The 20617-nt window shown below is 39.4% G+C and overlaps 1 protein-coding gene across 1 annotated transcript in view; it reads right to left on the reverse strand.

Moving 5' to 3' along the window:
- Positions 1–20617, reverse strand: part of LOC123522362 (teneurin-1-like) — a 444826-nt gene that overhangs the window by 33286 nt on the left and 390923 nt on the right. Inside the window, exons 4-5 of the mRNA XM_045295866.1 lie at positions 6276–6536; positions 4399–4455 (exon numbers count right to left, since the gene is read on the reverse strand). Coding sequence (XP_045151801.1) covers positions 4399–4455; positions 6276–6536 — 318 coding nt within the window. The remainder of the gene's footprint in view (positions 1–4398; positions 4456–6275; positions 6537–20617) is intronic.

The following is a 20617-nucleotide window of genomic DNA, read 5'->3' on the forward strand; positions in this document are numbered from 1 at the left end:
ATGCTGGTTTAACAGAGACATCATTAACACTGCAATAAAATCCTTTGCTATTTATTCCATTTGCGCTACAAGCTATGCATACTTTTTCTCAACTTATTTCACTCAAATTAGCTTCCTGATGAACAATTTTATTTTCACTTCTTATAATCTAGTGGTTTCTTTTTCATCATATATGAAAAACAAATGCTTGGCAACAAATATAGCTGCTTACATAGCCCTTTTTGTAGCCTATAACATAGCCAAATATCACTCCTAAGAGATACCCTCATCCCTGCTGTTAATACTCAAGTGGGACTGCCAAATTCTTCCAAGGGTTCCTCCTTGGATCGTCTTTCAGTGACAGAGCTATGGATTACCTTACTATAGAACTGATTCAATGTGACATATCCATCCATGGATCTGTTTCACAAGATCCCAGGAGAGCCATGAAATGATATGGCATCTCTCGTGTTTATTTTGGTCCTCAGAAAAATTCCCATTGATCATGTATGTAGTGCCTGTTGTGTTCCAGTTCCAGGGACTGAGCCATGAAGCTATAGCAGTGAACAAACCAGGTCATGCCTTAAAGTAGCTTCCATTCTAATGCTTATTACCAACCACTGTGTGGATTAAAAAAATGTATAACTCAAGTACTACATCACAATGAATAGAAATTAAGCACTTCACTATTAGTCAAAGGTTTGGCAGGTCAATAATAAATACCCAGAGGGACCTTGAAAGACCAGTCTGGTGATTTACTTCGGAAAGGTCGCCTTCCCAAATCCATGGGGGTCAACATTAGCTGGAATTGACTTGATGACAACTAACAACAGCAGAAGGCAAGTCGCAGGTGCAATGTGGGTGGTGAAGAGGTAAATGAATACAGCAGGATGCTTCAGTACCCAGGCATTGGCTGTATGCAGGGATCGGGATAAAACTAACGTGGGTGGATCTGCACGTAATAAGCATTCAATGCTTTACAAAACACGATGGAAAAGGACATGGAGAAGTGGAAGGTGGGTGAAAAAGAGGAGGGCTCTCCATGAGGTGGATTGACAGGGTGGCTGCAACGAGTTCAATCATACTCACAATTGTGAGGATGCCACGGGAACAGGGAGTGTTTTGCTCTTGGGTACACAATGTCACTGTGGATTGGGACCGATTTGATGGTTACAACTAACAACAGGCCTTACCCATTTACATAGGACAAAGGATTTACTTAAGACAAACCTGAGGGAATGGGAACAAAGTGTCTCAGTATTCTGATAGCCGTGACAGTGTAGAATTCTAGATCCCTCTCTGTGACCTAACTGTTCTCCTTTCCCTGTGCCGTAGGCCTCTCTGTCCATGTGTTTCCATGCTGAAATGAAGGGTTATTTATTTTAATTTTTCATGGGCGGTAGCATGTCGAAGACTGAAATTCAATTAAGGCCAACCAAATAGATTTTATGGAAATGAGAAAAAATATTTTGAAAAGCTTGACCAATTAATGAAATGAGAGAAATACGTCCTTACAGACATGATTTTGAAGATGTCAGTAGAAAATCCTAGTCACATTCTCATGTCCAGGGGAGATTTGAAAACATCTTTAAGATAATTTCTCCGAGTTGTTCATGGAGGCACAACTCACCCAAATTAGCAAATTCCCTCACCCTCACTTTCTTCCCATATGCACAAATATTAGGGCTTAAATCACCCCGCAAACTGGTCTATGAGACTCTGCCCACTGCCACATCAAGACTCTAAGAATTGGAACAGATAAGATAACAGAAATGGAATAAAATGTTTTCGACACAAAGGGATGAAGGGATTGGTGGCATGGAGTCATGGGATATTGAGAGATATGAATCATAAATGTTTTAAGCAGTTTTGGCTTTTTTTTCAAACACAGCTATATATACAACACCAATTAATGAAACAGATCCACTGCTAGGCCTGCTTTCATGAACAGATAAGATCAGTAGGAAATGAAGAGGAACATTTGCATACAAGTGCAAACACCAAGCTTAGATCATTAAAAATAAGTTGCTTCCTTTAATCAACATGCTTTTGGCAAATTTGTTTACACTCTCATCTCAACACAAACCTCCTCTAGAAGAACCATAAAAATGCTGGAGTCCACACTGGTGAAAGCTTCCCATAAATCATAAATAAGATGCCAAATTTCATACTGCTTATTAACAATTTATAAGAGGAATCAAAATAAGACTGACACAACTCTGAACTGAGCTGAGGATGCTTGTTCCAGTCAACAGATCACATATGTAAGCGATTCAAGAAAATGATCATTAAATAAATGGCTATTATTAAATTTTTCTTTTAACCTTTCTCATATGTACAATGGGCACAATAAAAATCTATTTTACAGAGTGTTCATGAGAATGAAATGAGATGAAGATATGAAAATAATTTCGGAAAATATGAAATATTGTTCCTTAATAAAAGTGAACAGCTATATTGGGTTTATAATTTTTAAACAATGGCATATATATATATATATATATATATATATCCATTCAATCATCACAAAAACCTAGAGGTAGCTACTAATATGATCCCTACTTTACACACAATGAAAATGAGGCATTGGAAATTTAAATGATTCTCCCAAAATCACATGACTGGGATGTAAACATAGATTACCTTTCACTCATGCACACTAATTTTAATCACTAGGCACCACTGTCTCTCAAGAGTTAAATTATTCATAGAAGAGCACGCTGGGTCAGTAGTAGCTTGCAGTTCAGGGTTAGCATTTAGCAAGCTGGCCTACAGGTGTTCCTTGGCAACCCAATCTGATCTGTGGTTCCCTATCCAGTTCCTAAATTAAGCATGGCCTATATGGAAAACAAAGAATATATTGCCTTTGCCCTAGAATCCTCCAATTCTACCTCAGTAGATAGTATTACACACTCAAGGCTTACAGCAGAGTAGACTGAAGGCCAATGCAAAGAATTAGTGCCAGCTATTCCCAAAGGCCAAACATATCCAAATGTTAGGACACACTAACAGAGTACAATGGCTCAGGAAAGACAACTGTTCTTGTGAGGCAAGCAATGAGTAATGTGTCGTTTGAGAAAGACATCAAACTGTACTGATATCTCTTCCTCCTGCTCAACTTTCCCTCAGGTCCCCATCATAATGTTGAGTCACTGTCCTGTCGTCAGATGTGAGTTCCCCACCACAAGGATGTCTGAGAAAGGACGAGCACAGTCTTAGTCATCAAAGGCACTCGTGAATGCTACTTTCAGTGCCCTCTGCTAACGAGCGAAATCCAACGGGCACAGTGATGACAAATAGAAGAGAGCAAAGCAGCACAGTATAAGTACAGGCTTATGGAAAAGAATTAGTCTTTGCAACTGGACATCCCCTTACTGAAGGGTCATAGGGAGGAGAGGAGCCTGTCTGGGTGCAGTGTAGCACCGATGAAACACCCAACTTTCCTCTAGTTCTTTAATGATCACCCCCCCATACCCTACCCCACCTCACTATCGAGATCCAAATTTTACCATACAGATCCGGCTAGACCAGAGGAGGTGCACTGGTACAGATCAGAGCTGGAAACACAGGGCATCCAGGACTGATAAACCCTCAGGAACAATAATGAGAGTAGAAATACTAGGAGGGTAAGGGAAGGTGGGGCAGAAAGGGGGAACCGATCACAAGGATCTACATATAATCCCCTCCCTGGAGGATGGACAACAGAAAAGTGGGTGAAGGGAGACATCGGACAGTGTAAGATATGACAAAAAATATCTAAATTATCAAGGGTTCGTGAGGGAGGGAGGGAGGGGGTAGAGAGGGGAAAAATGAGGAGCTGATACCAAGGACTCAAGGAGAAAGAAAATGCTTTGAGAACGATGATGTGTTTGACACAATGGATGGATGGATAGACTGTGATAAGGGTTGTACGAGCCTCCAATAAAATGATTTAAAACAAACAAAAATAATTAGCCTTTGAAGGTGTCGTTTGGAACTGAGGACATGGATTCGAACGCTAAGCTGGGGGCATCTAGAAGATAAGGAAAAGGCCATCTACTGTTATGCTGAGAGGATAGTTCCAGCCATGGAACAGATATTTAGGAGACCATGGGGCCAAACCCAACTCATCCTGATTTCAATCTTTGCTCCCACATTAAACCCAAGTGTTGACTCATCCCACCTTAAATACCTGCCTATTCTCCCCATCCCCGGCAGCTGGTCCTTAACACCATACACACACGTAATTTGCCAGAGGGAATCAAACCAAACACACATGATGTTTGCCAGAGGAAATCTACCAATAACTCATCTTTGGCAGGTTCATTGACCAAGTTTCTGTGTTTCTTGTCAAAGAGACCAGGTTCCATTGGGTGGGATGGGTGTAAGGAATGGGGTGAGGTAAACATAATTTGTCATCAAATATTTGGAAGCACTTGCCTTGAGTAGACCCAGCTTGAACCTCCATGTCACAACAAACAGGAGAGAATTTAAAACCTGTAATATCAAACATTTTACTAATTAATCCTTGTCCAAGCCATCTGGGGTTCTTTTTTATAAATTTTATTTTTAATCATTTTATTGGGGGCTTATATAATGCTTACCACAATCCATACATACATCCATTGTGTCAAGCACATTTGTACATGTGTTGCCATCATCATTTTCAAAACATTTACTTTCTACTTGAGCCCTTGGTATCAGCTCCTCATTTTCCCCCTCCCTCCCCACCCTCCTTCATGAATCCTTGAGAATTTATAAATTAGTATTATTTTGTCATCTCTTCCACCATCCAACCATCTGGGATTCTTAAATTTTCAACTCGTGTCACTCATTCCCTATTGTTCCTGATTCACACTGTGTGGCAGTTTCCCTTTTTAAGTGTAAAACTCGGTGGTTTTTAGTACATTCACAGGGCTGTGCAATCATGTCACATCTAATTCTAGAACATTTCCCTCCTCTCAGGGGGAAAACACTATAGTCAGGGTCTTACAGTGGGTCGAAACCCAAGTGGGAACATCTTTAGCTTCGGTGTTTTAACACAGTGGACTTGCTCTAACTTCCTAGGTCAGGATTGAGATGAGGGGAAAAGAAGCATTGACCATTCAGATCACCTCCCACCCCTTGTCACATTGTTGGCCAATGTTTTTCTCAATTGACATTGGCTTCCTGATTCCTATCCCAATGATTTTCCATTTAATTGAATGCACACTCCTAAGTACATCAAATATGCTCTATTCTCTTTCCCAAACTTCATCTCTTAGAACCACGTTGGCCAAAAGAAAGCAACACACACACACACACACCAAACAAAAGCAAGAAATTCCAAGGGTACTTGGTGATGTAGCAAAACATTGAATCCTGTCAGTTTGGGGAATGATATTTTAATTCGTGTGCCACTCTCATTCACAACTGCATCTCTTGGCCCATGTCCCTTCTGGGCTCAGGATGCAGAGGAGAACAGAATGAAAGCAAGCGAGAGGGAAAACCTGTTGGACACCTTTCTGCTACTTGGAAAAATACTAGTTAGCCACTGGGTTGCTAACAGGATAGGTCTTGTGGCCATGGTGAAGGGGATTTATGAAATTTGGTCAAACAGAATGATGGAGAGAATAGAGTAATATGTTAAATTATGCTTTTGATGAGAGTTTAATCCAGACATAAGAACAAAAATAGATTAACTCTTTACTCATCCACCTAATAATTGAAAAAATGAAACTTTTCCTCTTTTAAAAATTGTAGAAAAATAATATATAATTATAAGTTCATGATAAAACCTGTTTTCTGGCAAATGGCTAATGTTAATTCATCTTCAGTAAAAAAATCATTTCAGCCTAACCTGACTACTTTGGATCTGCCTGCACACTAGAGAGTTTGATCTGAATGAAAGGAAGAATGACCAGAGCACCTGTGCTATATACAATTGTTAATCTCATTGTTCATATGTGAATACAAAGCTGAAATAGCAACTGAGCACACACTATAATAAATCCCACTAGTTTTGCACTTGAAAATGAAGATGAAAAGAAAAGGTGAGTAATAAATAAGACATGCACAGTATAGCTGTCTATGTGTGATTACTTCCCTTGGGGGTTTTCCCAGAAATGAGATCTATTTTGTCTATTATGATAAATACACACATCAATATGCCAGATACTTAAGTTAATGCCTGGTACATGAGACCCTAGTTAACTTGCCTTTCCCATTCTGCATACTCAATGAAAGATGGATAGACTTAAGAGAAGGAAGACAAAGAAAAAGCGCCAAAGTACATTCGCTCCATTTCACTTGAAAATATAGGTAGGTTATTTAATTACCATTCTCCCCATCAGACTTCCTTTCATGGTCAGTGTCAGTCAAGGACAATGCAGAGTTGGCCCGGCTGGACAGACAGGAACTATGCTCCGATTTCATACCCCTTATCCACATTCTCAGTGCGTGGTCAGGTGAGGCTGCACCTTCAGTCTCCGTGTCCACATCAGAGCCCATCTCTAGCTGGTAGCCATGCCGGGAAACGCTGTGCATATCAGTCTGGTAGCCAGAACACAAAGTGTGAGGGGCTTCACAGAATTCCAATTCTGAGAGGAAAAAAAGTTCAGAGAGAAAAGTTTAGAAATCTGAAGAAGAAAAACCCAATTGAATTCTGACGTTCCCACTTTATGTCCCCTTCCCATGTCCCCCATTGCCAGTAATTGTGTGTTTTTGCAAAGTTGGAATTTTGGCATTTTATTTATGGTAGCTAGGATCCTGTGCTTATTTTGCACTTCTGGAGCTTAAAATTATGCTCCTGTTGATTCTTACAAGGGCTTAGAAAAAGCATGCCCAAAATAACTTTATGACTACAATTTTAAGTTGCACAAAATGTAATGCAGTGAGTGAAGGTAGAGGAATATAATGGGCAGAGAGCTGTCCTTTCAAAGAGATTACACTGCTAGGAAGAGGTGTATGCTCTGTAGAGTACACACTGCTGATTGAAAGGTTTGTGTTTCTTTTTTTAGTATTTCACACACGTTTGAGTTAAGAATAAAGTATATGAGCAATATGATGAAAAAAACTGAGTTCAAAATTTTTTCTAAAATATTTTCTTCCTGACAGACATTCACCTAATTTCTTAAATGATGAATGTTGTTAGTGTTCCTATTGTGTGTCTGTAGAGTCAACTCCAACTAGAGCGATGCTAGAAGACAGAATACAAGTCCCTCCCAGGGGTTCCAAGGCTCAGATCTGTGACATGGGACATGGCCGCGTCTTTTAACTGCAGAGCTTTGAGGGGGTTGAGACTGCCAAGATTCAGGTTAGCAGATGCACTCTGCACTATTATACCATCAGGGCTCTTAAACTTTGCAGTGACTCATAGGGTTCCTTACTATTGGCGCCATAGCATTGAAGTTCTACTTATTCTAACATGAGAGTCTTGGGATGCAAGCCACAAGGTCAGTGGATCAAATCCATCAGCTGTTCCACAGGAGAAAGAGGAGGCTTTCGACTTCCTTAAGGAGCTACAATCTCGGGAACTCACAGGGACAGTTCTACTCTGTCCTGCAGGATCACCCTAAGTCACAATTCATTTAATGGTAGTGAGCCTTTTTTTCTTTCAGTCCAAGCCTTTTGGTTTTATTACAATGAATCCATTTCTTGTTTTGTTTTGATTTAAATCTTTCAACAACTACATTTAAAAAAAATCCATCAATTTCTGGCACCTCAGCAGTGCGCTGTGCTATGGAGGTTTCATCATGTCCTCTCCAGTTTCAGCATCATAAGCTATTTACAATCCTAGTAATCATGGATCAAACTTCCCCTTTTTACAACTTAGGAAAATAAAATCTCAGGTGTGTGTGGGGTGGCGGAGGTGAGGGGTGAGGAGGTGAAGTCATTTGTTCAGAGCCTACATCAGGTAGCAATAGAGTATTTTTTCCTCAAACATCCATCAGGACAGTTTCTTAACGTGGATGCTTCTGAAGCCCCATCAACTTCCTGCGTGAATATCAGACAACCACCCTTAGAGTCAGTTTTGCATTCAAAACTAGCAAGGTGTCAAAAAAAAAGTTGAGGGCTGGCGCGGGGGGGCTGGGGAGGAATGCTTTCACAGTCCCTAATAAGTTAATGGAAAATGACCACATGCCAAGCCCGATCTTGTGAAATGCCCATGTAATACTTAGATAAGGTAATCCGGGGATAAAGTACACTATATAGGATTTTCTCAGACTGATATCAGAGACAGGGTGTGTCATTTGGCTAGGAAGGGGGCTTAACTGGGCGCATCTAATCCTTAGCACATATCAATAAAATGCAAACCCTAAAACGAATTTAATTCGGTGCATACAAAAAGTGCTGGGTCTTGGGTATATGGTATGCTAGAGAAAAAGAGTACATGCAGAATGAGAATACATATTTAAAATAGCTCTTTTTGCGATATATAATTGCTAAACAAGAGTTCGTAAACCAATTTTTAATGCTTATTTAATATCCACGAGGCGCCCAGGACTGGGCTTTGTGGAACAGAGGTTGGAAGCAAATGAAGCTATTGTGACATATTCAGAAAATTCAAAGCCAAATGAAACCTTTCAGGGTCATAAGCAACTCCTGAAGCCATTACTCTATAATTTTGGTAAGGTCTTAAAGAATAATTCTATTCAACCAGAAGTTGTCTACATTCCAAAAAGAGTGATGTTTAAAGAATATGCCTGGCTCTCACTTGTCAAGATATAAAACCATATGACACTATGCTTCTTCCTTGCCATAAGTATGAAACTGAAAATCCATTTTGCCTAATATAAATCTTAGTGATCTAGAATATGGGGATCAGTTAATATTCATGCCTCTTAATTTCACACAAGGTTTCCTATCCAATCCTACCTTGCATTTGTTGCTACAGCAATATGGTAATGAACCTGTCAGCTAGAAGCTGTAAGAAAGGAATTTTATCTAGGCCTATCTTCACAACTTCCTTCACTCCCTGAGTGAAGTGCTTCTCAAACTCCAGCACACTTCAGAATCACCTGGAGGGCTTGTTAAAACAGAGATAGCTGCTCCCTCCACCCCTGGCCCCCCTCTTTCAGCCTCCAATTCAGTAGGTCTGGAGGGGGCCAGAGAATTTGCATTTCTAACAAGTTCCCAGGCGATCTCTGTGCTACCAGCCCAGAAATGCCCCCAGAACAGGACTGTCCCTCGTCTTGGAGCCCAGTGGAAGGAAGGAAAAGGGAAGACGCCGCCATTCAGGAGGGGAGAAGAAGGCACAGCCACATTGCATCATTACCCTAGATCTTGCTGCACCAGCATGAATTCTGTTTGTAGACAAAAGTCAGAAAGCACATGAGTCGAATTCCTATGTAGCATCCCTATTTCCTTTCCATGGATTCAGAATACTAATTAGTAAATTCAAAAGCATAGACTTGAATTTATGTTCACTCGTGCATATGAGATGCAACTTTCCATACTCCAATATGAGTATCTAAGTGATGGTAAAGGCATTCGTTGGGAATTGCTGAGCAAAGAAGAGTAAATATATAGCCAATTTGTCATTGGGACTAATAAAATATTATATATGGTTGTTAGCTGCCACTGAGAAGGCAGTAACTCAAACAAAGTGGAATCACACATTGCCTAGTCCTGGACCATCTCCACAATCAGTTTGGGATAAAGTCTGTTGTGATCCATAATATTATCATTGGCAGAATTCTGGAACTAGATTTCCAGGCCTTTCTTCCTAGTCTTCATATACTGAAAGCTCTACTAAAACCTATTGAGTAGCAAAGCAACACATAGACCTACACTAGAAAAATCACAGAGGCTACAGATGAAATATATTTGCTAGGAATTAAACCGGGGTCTGCCGTGAGGGGGATGAGCATTCTATGACTGAACCACCACTGCCACCTTTGATGAAATACTAGAAAAAGTAACCGACCCCCCAAAAAATGAAGGAAGCAGCAGCATTGAGCCATGGAAGCAGAACATCTCTGCATTAAACAGGAGCGTTTCCATTTGAAAGCAACTGTGATAGGGGATTTGTTTCTTTCAAAGGTGGTATCAAGGAACCCTGGTGGTAGCTGGGGATAAGCTTTGGACTATGAATCACAAGGTTGGTGGTTGAAAGCCAGCAGCTACTCCAAGGGAGAAAAATGAAGGTGCCTCTTCCTGAAAAGATTTATTGTCATGGGAACCCTATATGGTATCGCTGGAAATTGGAATAGGCTCAATGGAAGTGGGTGTCCTTTGGTTTGAATGAGATATGAAAGGATAAACATTTACAGAGGATGAACACCTGATTGGCCATAACCACCATATCCTGCTTGTAACCAAAAGACTAAATCTCTAATTAAGTACAGTCAGATAAAAGACCAGTTCCTTCTAGATCTATAATTAGATAAACAATTCAAGTTGCAGTTTCTCTTAAAGTAGTAATGAACAGAAAAGGAAATAAAAACGTCCCTTCATTTACAGTAAGTGATTTTCTCTGAAAATGCCTCACTTAACTTTCAACTCAAAGTTACCACTGCAGAATATTTTCTTAAATACAGAAAAATCTTGGTGGTGTTCAAAATTCCCAGAGGATGCATTTTCTGCAACGCACACAATGCACCTTAAGTGGCTGTTTTTTAGCCCTGCACATACTCATATAACCTTGTTACCTAAAATACTCTATCTTCCCCAGAGAACATAAAGTTCAACTGGATTTAGCATAGATCCATTCTTACCCAAAAGCTAGCCATGAGAAAAATTTGAGTACAATCTTAGAATATCTAAGGTGTAAAAGGTCAGATTGTTACCATGAGACACTGCATTTCAAGAGTAAATAGATACAGATGTTGTTGAGTGAATGATGTTCCATTGGCCTTACAAATGACATCAATTCACTTTTTGTTCTAAGGAAAACCTATTTTTCAGTCTTACAAGAGACGAAATATGATCAGATTATAGGTTGGAATTCAATTTTTAAAATTTGACAATATATCTCAAAAGATATTACCCAGAGGAAGCTATAAGAATGGGAAAGCAGCAAGTTAAAATATACTCACATCATTAGTTATCAGAAAAATCCACACCCAAAGCACGAGAGATCTCAATACCTACTCATAACTAGTTATCACATCGTTTTGTCAGACATAGAGCAAGTATAACGTTGACACACTGCTAGTGAGAAAGCAAAATGGTACAACCACTTTGACAAGCTGTTTAACAGCTTGCTACACAGGGAAGATATACTTACTGGAAGAACAGTTACACTTCTGGACATTTATCCCAAAGAAAGAAAACTTCTGCCCACACAAAAACCTACATGAGGTTGTTCATAGCAGCTAAAAGAAGAGAACCGATCTAAGTGGCCATCCAAAAGTGAAAGGATCAATGCACTGCGATCTATCCATATAAAAGCATATACTATGGATGCATTCCACCATGGATGAACCAGAAAATAATGCTGCTGCGTGAGGGAAGCCCGACGGAAATGGTATATACTGTATACTTCCTTTTGAAGAAAAGGAAACTAATCTCTACTAGCAGAGAGCAGCTCAGGTGTTGCCTGGGAGAAAGAGTGAGGGGTAGGTGGATTACCAAGGAGAACAAGGAAACCTATTGGGAGATCTACATGTTATCTTGGTTTCAGCATTGCTTTTGCATGTTTATACATGTCAAAACTTATAAAAGTGTGCCGTTTAATATGTTCATTATATGCAGTTTACTGTACTTCAACTTTGACTAGATGGCACTAACAACACATGTCACACAATTCAGCAGTTCAATCATGTTAAAAAGAGTTATGCAATCATCACTACAATCAATTTTAGAATACTTTCTTCTTTCTGGTAGTTATTGTTGTTGGTCCCCTGTTTTCCTCAACTTACCCTGCCATGTCCCTAGGTAATTATTAATTCAACAGTTGATTCAATAGGTTTTCCCATCCTGGATTTTATACACAGGAAAAAAAAACACCAAACAAAACAAAATCAAGAAGCAAACAAACAAACACAAACCCAACAACAACTACAAAATAAAACAGAAGCACCTCAATTAAAAAGAAAGCAGAAAATATTTTTAAAAAACTGAAACAAAATTAAAATGAGTCAAGAGAGAGATCCAATGATAAGGTGTTACATGTTAACCTCAGTGCATCTGCCACAATTGACTTTACAATGCTCTCTGTCTGATGATTTGGCTTTTCAAATTTCCGGACTATGGTCAGAGGCTTAATCCTCCTAGGTACGCTGCTGCAAATGGATTTGGGGCTTCCACTGTCATCCATAGCCTTCTGGTAAACTGGGTATTTAGAATTTAAGCTCTGATATCGTTTCTTTCTCCGGATTTTATTATTTATAATCCTTGGATCTCACAGGCTGGTGTGCTTCCTCTGTGTTGATTTAGTTGATGCCCCACTTAGATGGCTACTTGTTCTGAGACAAGCCTTTAAAACCCCAGGCACTATTCTTTCTGAAAGGCAGGCACCATTGTATATTTTTGCCACATTTTGCTATAGGCCCCATGAGGACAAATATTGAGTATGGTCATGAAATAAAAAGTAATTGTTCTGCTGGTGTAGAGGTTACGAGTTGGGCTGTAATCTGCATGATCAACATTTGAATCCCACAGAAGACAGACTGAGGTTTTCACTCCTATAAAAAGTTACCGTCTCAGGAGCCCACAGTGAATTGCTGTGAGCTAGCATTGACTCAATGGCAGTGAGTTTGATTTGGGTTTTGGTTCTTACATTAGGGCTATGATTAAGTGTGGGCTCCAAATCCATTTGTTTATGTATGGTGGTTGTACACCATTAGAAAGCAGGACAACAAAGAGCCTGGAAATCCGCCAATTTTGTAGGTGGAGTCAAAGTTCTAAGAGCTAGAAAGAGGACCTACTCTTCCTCCATGTGAAGTACAAGCAGGTAAGAACAAAAAGGTGCTCAAGTTAGTCAAGTTGTTAGCCTGCTTACATCTATCGATGCCTCTGAGGTCAACCGGTACATGATTTGTCAATGAGTATCTTGGGCCTTACTTCATCCTGAGGATAAGGAACCCTGGTGGTGTAGTGGTTACAAGTTGGGCTGTGAGCAGCAGGCAGAAAGACTGGGCTTTCTACAGTTACAGTCTACAGTGATGTGCCAGAGCCACTCCATTCAGTCTTTCGATCCCCAGTTCCTCACAGAAATGAGTGTTGAGAGAGTTATCCTTGGGAAAATGTAGAAGGGCAACAATGGATGAAACTAATCCAGAAGGAGCTCACAGCTAAGGAAACATCCCGTAACTGGGGATCAAAAGACTGAATGGAGTAGCTCTGGCACATAAAATAATCTTAATCAAACTAATCGCCATCAAGCCAATTCTGACTTATACTGTCTCGCTGTGAGGTTTCCAAAGGTCTTATGAGAGCAGACAGTCTCATCTTTCTCCCACAGAGCCACTAGTGGGTTTGAACTGTCGACCTGGTGGTTAGCAGTTCACTGCCCATCCAATAGCATCTCTAGAGATCACCTCTCTCACTGTCTGTGGGTTTCCTAGCCTGTAATTCTTAATGGGAGTAGAAAGCACTCTCTAGCTCCCAAGAAGCCTCTGGTGGTTTTGAACTGCTGACCTTGCAGTTAGCAGCCCAAATGTGTAACTACTAGGCTACATCTATTAAAAAAGTTTACAAACTCTTATGAAATACTGAGTGGAATTAAGCAATGTATTTTCTCTCTAAATCATAGAGTTGAACTTCAGATGTTCAGCCTGGAGAACATATTTGCCAAACCTCGAAATGGTAACAACAGATATCGATATCAGTTTTTCTAGAAATACCATTTGTAAGTTTCTCATAATTCCAAGACTTTATTTTTACCACAATTTCACATATCCACATTTATTCTAAAAGCCAGGTTGAAAGGCAAAGAGGTCTAAATAAACAACTGGAGATAAAGCACCATGATTAACATTAACCACGACATAAGACATTTGGAGCTATAGTCCATTTCTAGAAAAAATAAACCAACAACTAATAATAATGGAAAGGGAGGGAGGAGGTACAATCACTAGCTATGATTATTGTGACTCATAGCAATGCTTATGGGCTATATGAAAAACAACTTTTATTTGTGAGATCTAATGTTTTATAACAAGCTACTTAGTATCTTTGTGCCCCAGTTTCTTCACTTGTAAAATGCAAGGGTTCACCTAGAGATAAATCTATAGGTATGTTAGGCTGGGTTCACTAGAAAAACAAATCCAGGGATACTCATATATGTATGAGAAAGCTTTATATCAAAGAGCAATTGTATCTTGAGAAAACAACCCAGCCCAGTCTAGATCCAGTCCATAAGTCTGATATTAGCCCATATGTCCAATACCAGTCCATAAATTCCTCTTCAGATTCACAGAGCACATGCAATAATGCTGAAATCAGGAAGATCACAGGCTGGTGGGTGGAACATCTTATGGATTCAATGCTGGTGGAAGCATCTCAGTGCTGGCTTTTCCAGTTCTCTGAGTGTGTCTCCTCAAAAAAAAAGGTACATCAAAGAGAAAAACAGAGAAATACATACACACACACACACACACAGAGAGAGAGAGAGAGAGAGAGAGACGTTCCCAGAATCCTCCTTGCGAGAAGGCCAAACCCACAAAGAGGCATTATCAGGCTGTGACGTGATTGAAAAGCTAGATTCCACCCCTTCACTCTTCACACCTTTAAGTTGACATGAGATTATGTAACTACCACGATAGGTAAACACCCTTGTTCAAAAATTCTATAATTATAAGTATAACCTGCTATGACAAAATGTGGAATTATTATTTTGAAAGTGAAATACAATGGGTGGTGGAAAGAATCAAGAAGCTATTTATACTTCCATTGTGAAGGATAATCACAATTAGCTAAGTCATATCTCTATCATGAATACAACTCTGGCTATATTAAAATTTTGATACAGCTGATGTAGCGGTTGTGAATTACATAATCACCGATAGCAACAAAATACAAATATATATGTATATTTGTATTTATAAATATATACATATACAGAACTAGATTTAAAAAAATCTCCAAACCTATTTCTGTGAGTCAATTCTGACTCATAGAGACACTATAGAAAAGAGAAGATTTTGCAAGGCTATAATGCTATTTATAGAAGTAGATTGCCATAACGTCGTCATGAATAGCTGATGGTTTTGAACCACTGACCTTTCAGTTAGCAGGCAATCATTTAATTAAGGCACTACCAGAGAAATGGGATAATGATATTTGCTAATTCTTTGAGAGTTAAATGATTATTTACTCATAAATGTTGACTACTTAGAAGAAGGGAGACAAATACACTTAAAACAAATACAGGCTTGTCCTTCAAAACAGCTGGGTAAAAATATTCTCAAATTACTGTTGCTAATAGAGTGCTCTGCTGTTGACATAAATAATTTTAATTATATAAATAATGTAAAGAATTGCTGTGCCTTCCATTTTGACATTTTTACTAAAAAAGGAGCAGAGAGATGCTTTGAATTCCCAGCAGAGACATCCATCCAAATAGCATTAAAGGACAAATTCGTATGTCTCTTTACATCAGAAATTCATGATTTGCTTTCCTTGCCCTTCTGTCAAGGTAAAAAAAAAAGTAACTGAGTAAATCGTTCCTCATCAAACACAAGCATGATGATTACAAATACAATACCCCATGGTATAATGAATAACAATTATAACAATTCACACAATTAAAAATATATATTGGTGACTCACTAACAATCCACTACTGACTCTGGGGGGAAATGCAATGGATTTTTACAGCCTTTAGCAAGGAATAAAAAGAAAAAGAGAAAGAAATGAGCAACAATTGCACAGAAGACTTTTCACTACAGGCTCAAATTTCGTATTTCTCAGTTAGAGGGCTTTGCAAAGAGAATGATATCAAACTGCCACACCAATCAGTTCATGCAAGTTTATTTAAACACAGCCCTGCTGAACACCCACTCAAGCTCAAATCAAGAAAACAAAACAGATAATCTCGGATTTCTCTTGGTTTTAGCAAATTAAACCAATTTCATTCCCTGTCTCTTACTTCAGGAAAAATCTTTATCAAATGGCCAGCTCTGTACTAGGAACAGAGCTGAGTGAATTAACAAGGCCATGCTATGACCTTTGGCAGGTTCCAAAGGCAGCTGTTTTAAAAGCCCTAATCATAAAGTATGAAGCCCTGGTGGCACTGTGGGTTAGGTCGTGGGCTGCAAACCACAAGGTTGGCGGGTCAATCACAGCAGACTATCTACATGAGGCTGTACACTTCCGGAAAGATTTATAGGCTCTGACACCCCATATAGGGCTGCTTTGAATCAAAATCAAGTTCATGTCATTGGGTGGGAAGGACAAAGTCAAAAAAGGCACACTACTCAAACTGACCTCCTTTTTGGCTGAGGGATCATTGGTTTTTGGCTGGGGCACAGGCATGAGAAATAGAGGGCTCTCGTGTGCAAGAGTGGAGGCAGGGGTTATCAGGAGTTAAAGGAAAAAACTAAGCTTTGTGATGCTTAATCTCCCCCTCACAGTTCCAAATGCACCCATTATCTCAGTACTTAGTACCTACGAATTAGGCCTAATTTTCAAGATTTCTCCAACTGCCAGTGTAGAGAAAAGCACAACAAAAAATGTGGGCCGAGTTAAAAGCCAGACGTATAAACATTCATGCTTTGTGGCCAAATTGGTGAACTCGGAACACAGTCAAAAGACCATGGCACTGTCCAAAAGGGATGCACTCAGCAGCACAGCGAAATGCAAACACGCAACACATGGCTCTGACCCGAGAAGGATGCTGATTGCAGTACAAAGAGAGATGACAGGCATGAGCCTGCGAGAACCCAAGAGGGACTCCAATCATATTTAGGGAGATATGAAAATAAAGATCCTTCAGCACTCAAAGGAGGACCATTGATATGGGAATAAAACCACTGCTTACTATTGCCTGCACCTGACTAAAGGGCTCATGTTGACCTTGTCACCTTGGGTTCTAGGCGTAGGAGCCTACTCGACAGCACCTAACAACAACATGTAAAAACAACGGCATAGTCCTTGTAACAAGAGGCTGGGAAAAGACTTAGGAAGTAGTTGGAAGTCAAGGACTTCAACAGAAATTTAGATCAATGGGAACTTAGGCATGCTTCCCTTATTTCAACATTTCGAATACGACAGAGACACCTGGGCTCAATAAGAAATTTTCAGGGCTACCGAACACTGCAAATGTATGGTGCTCAATGGCCCTAAAAATTTCTCATTTCTTACCTGTGTTGGTCCAATTTTCTGGGTGTTCATAACACTTTGGATCCCGAATCTTCATTGTGATTTTGGTCTTCCAGGCATACTTGTATGCTTTCATTATGCTCAGTAAACATGTGAAGTGGTTTACTCCAGGTGTGTATGTGTGTGTGCATATGTGACTGAAATTGTAAATTTTATTTTTATTTTTTGCTGTACATCTTTATTTTTATTTATTTTTAATTGTTTTATTAGGGGCTCATATGATTCTTATCACAATCCATACATACATCAATTGTGTAAAGCACATTTATACATTCATTGCCCTCATCATTCTCAAAACATTTGCTCTCCACTTAAGCCCCCAGCATCAGGTCCTCATTTTCCCCCCTCCCTCCCGAGCCCTTGATAATTTATAAATTATTTATTTTGTCATATCCTGCCCTGTCCGACGTCTCCCTTCACCCACTTTTCTGTTATCCATCCCCCAGCGAGGAGGTCACATGTAGATCCTTGTAATCGGTTCCCTCTATCCAACCCATTCTCCCTCTACCCTCCCAGCATCGCCACTCACACCACTTGTCCTGAAGGGATCATCCGTCCTGGATTCCCTGTGTTTCCAGTTCCTACCTATCTGTACCAGTGTACACCTCTGGTCTAGCCAGACTTGCAAGGTAGAATGTGGATCATGATAGTAGGAGGGCGGGGGAGGGAGGAAGCATTTAGGAACTACAGGAAAGTTGTATGTTTCATCGCACCCTGTCAGACTCGTCTCCTCCCCGAGACCCCTCTTCAAGGGGATGTCCAGTGGCCTACAAATGGGCTTTGGGTCTCCACTCTGTACTTCCCACATCATTCACTATGGTAAGATTTTTTGTTCTGATGATCCCTTCGACACCTCGTGATCTCACAGGCTGGTGTGCTTCTTCCATGTGGGCTTTGTTGCTTCTGAGCTAGATGGCCGCTTGTTTACCTTCAAGCCTTTAAGACCCCAGATGCTATACCTTTTAATAGCCAGGCACCATCAGGAAATTTTAAATTTTAAATTGCATTGATCTGCTGCATTAATCTGCTGTACAATCACATCTACCACAGTAAGTCCAATGAGCTCAAGAGTTAAATGGCCATTAAAAACACTTTGGGAGTGCTTTCAAACATATACTCATAAAAGAAAATAATGTGACTTTTATAACATTCTGCACTTGTCTATCAGCATTTATGATATGATACGTTAGTAAAGAAGCCTAGATAGAACTGTGTATAACAGTCAATGCCCATGAAGACTAATGAAGAACCTCAATTCTGCTCCTTGAAGAGATTCTTCCTATCACATTTGAAAGATAGCTTACTTCTAGTTGCCTTTGTTTCTTTGGACATATTATGAATACCATGTGGAATATGCCTCCCTGATCTTCACTAATGTAATCCTTAATATACCGCCTGTCTCAGGACCTTCACAAGGTGTTTTTGTAAAAATTCTGTCCCCCTATTAATAATGTGACTCCTCCTAAATTGTACTGCATCATTTTATATCTTATTATATGTATGTATGTATGTATGTATTCATATATACATTTCTATATCTATTTGTATAATCAGTGTAACTGTTTTCTCCTAAATTAAACTTACACCTTTCTAAAGCCTCTTCTAAATTTTGGGTATTGCTTAAAACTAAATCAAATCTGTAAAAACCTATATAAATAGAAAGTGGCAGTACCAATCCCTCAGGCCATAGAAGACATAAGGACATCATTAAATATATACAGTAATCATTAAATACCAAACTTTTCAAATCCATAATTAATATGGAACTCCTTTTGAAAGACTTAACATCTGATACATATGAGATAGTTTTGCATAACATAACATAATGCCTACTGGTACAAATAGATACTCCTTGTCTAAGTATGTTTGGTATGCATTTCAAATTAATAGCTGCTTCACAGATTTGGCACGAATTGTAAAGCAGCAGCCCACCTGCTCTGGGACCAGAAACATAATACTTTATAGCAACATTCAACTAATGAAGGCCGAGTTCTCTTGTCTCCTCCTCTGACTGAAATTACTTCAAAACGGAAATGGCTATCACTATACTTTTTGGCTTAATGATTTGGGAAGCCTGCCAATTAAAATTCTTCAGAAATATACTGTTGGGCATAGAACTTGGGGGACTTTTAGTAAAACCTTACACAAAGCCTTGGTAAAATATCATCTTTGAGGCAGCTTGAATGGAGGTTCTTTTGAACTTCTCCTCAATCAGTTCCCTTCTAGATACTAGAGAGAAATTACCATCTCAGTAAGTGGCAGAGTGCCCTGGAGTGGGTCTGTAGTTCCTCTGAGAGCCTTGAATTTCATGCACTTAGAGGAAGCTACTAAAAACATTTCCCACAATTAAATCAAAGGAATTTTGCTAGTTGGCAAAGAATATGGAAAGAGCTCTTAGAAACTCATCAGGGAAATTTGAATATGAATTCTATTCAACCCATCCCTTGTCATTGAGTGCCTCTGACACAGAGTGACCCCCCCACAAGAGAGAGCAGAACTTCCTAGATAAGGTAGGAAATCTTTACAGAAATACACAGCCACATCTTTCTCCCACAGAGCAGCTGCTGGTGGATACAATCTTCCAACCTTTTGGTTAGCAATTGAGAAAATAACCACTCTGGTAGAAAAGAAATGATATGAGCCAAATATACTCTCCTTCTGCAAACAATACCAGTACATACACACAAACAGACAAAATATATATAACAATGATATTCAGATTTTCATAAATATGCAATGAAATCCAGCGATCCTGAGAAACAGGATAGAAGGTAAGTCTCATGATTATCCTCATTTACTGACTGCAAAGTATATCCAAGCCTTATCACAGGAAGGGGCCGAGGGATATAATTAGAATGCAGGAATCTTCCAGACTCAAGCAGAAAGATCTGGTAGTAGAGGAAGGCCAAAGCAAGCAGAGTTTTCTGTGCAGAGTGTCCAAAAGGAGAGGAGACAGAAGAGCTCCAGAAAGAGTCTTTTGGATTATTCATCTCTATTTTGAATATAAAATATAAAGAAACCACCTGAGACATGAAGACAAAATCACCTCAAAGGATTAAATGAAACAACTTCCGAATCATAAAGAAGGATCAAAATGATCCATGTGCTCATCGAGCTTGAAAAACCTCATCATTCATGGGCACTGAATAGAGTAGTCCATAAAGTTGCCCATCAGGAAGAGGGCAAAATTAGCCTGAGATTAAAGATTGGCCCTCTCTAACACACAAAGCTTAGTATCAAGATGGAAGAGGATAATGCAGTTGCAAACTAATTGAGCCAACTACAACCAGAATAAAGCTCAATAATATACATGAAAATACATAAAATATACAACATAAAAGTATAAACCTCACAATGCCTGGTAAATAATACAAAAGCACTAGGCACACAGACAGAGATGAAGCAAAATACA

The sequence above is a fragment of the Echinops telfairi genome, unplaced genomic scaffold, assembly GCF_000313985.2.
Source record: "Echinops telfairi isolate 266 unplaced genomic scaffold, ASM31398v2 ScPeMD7_6080;HRSCAF=6971, whole genome shotgun sequence".
NCBI classification, from domain to species: Eukaryota; Metazoa; Chordata; class Mammalia; order Afrosoricida; family Tenrecidae; genus Echinops; species Echinops telfairi.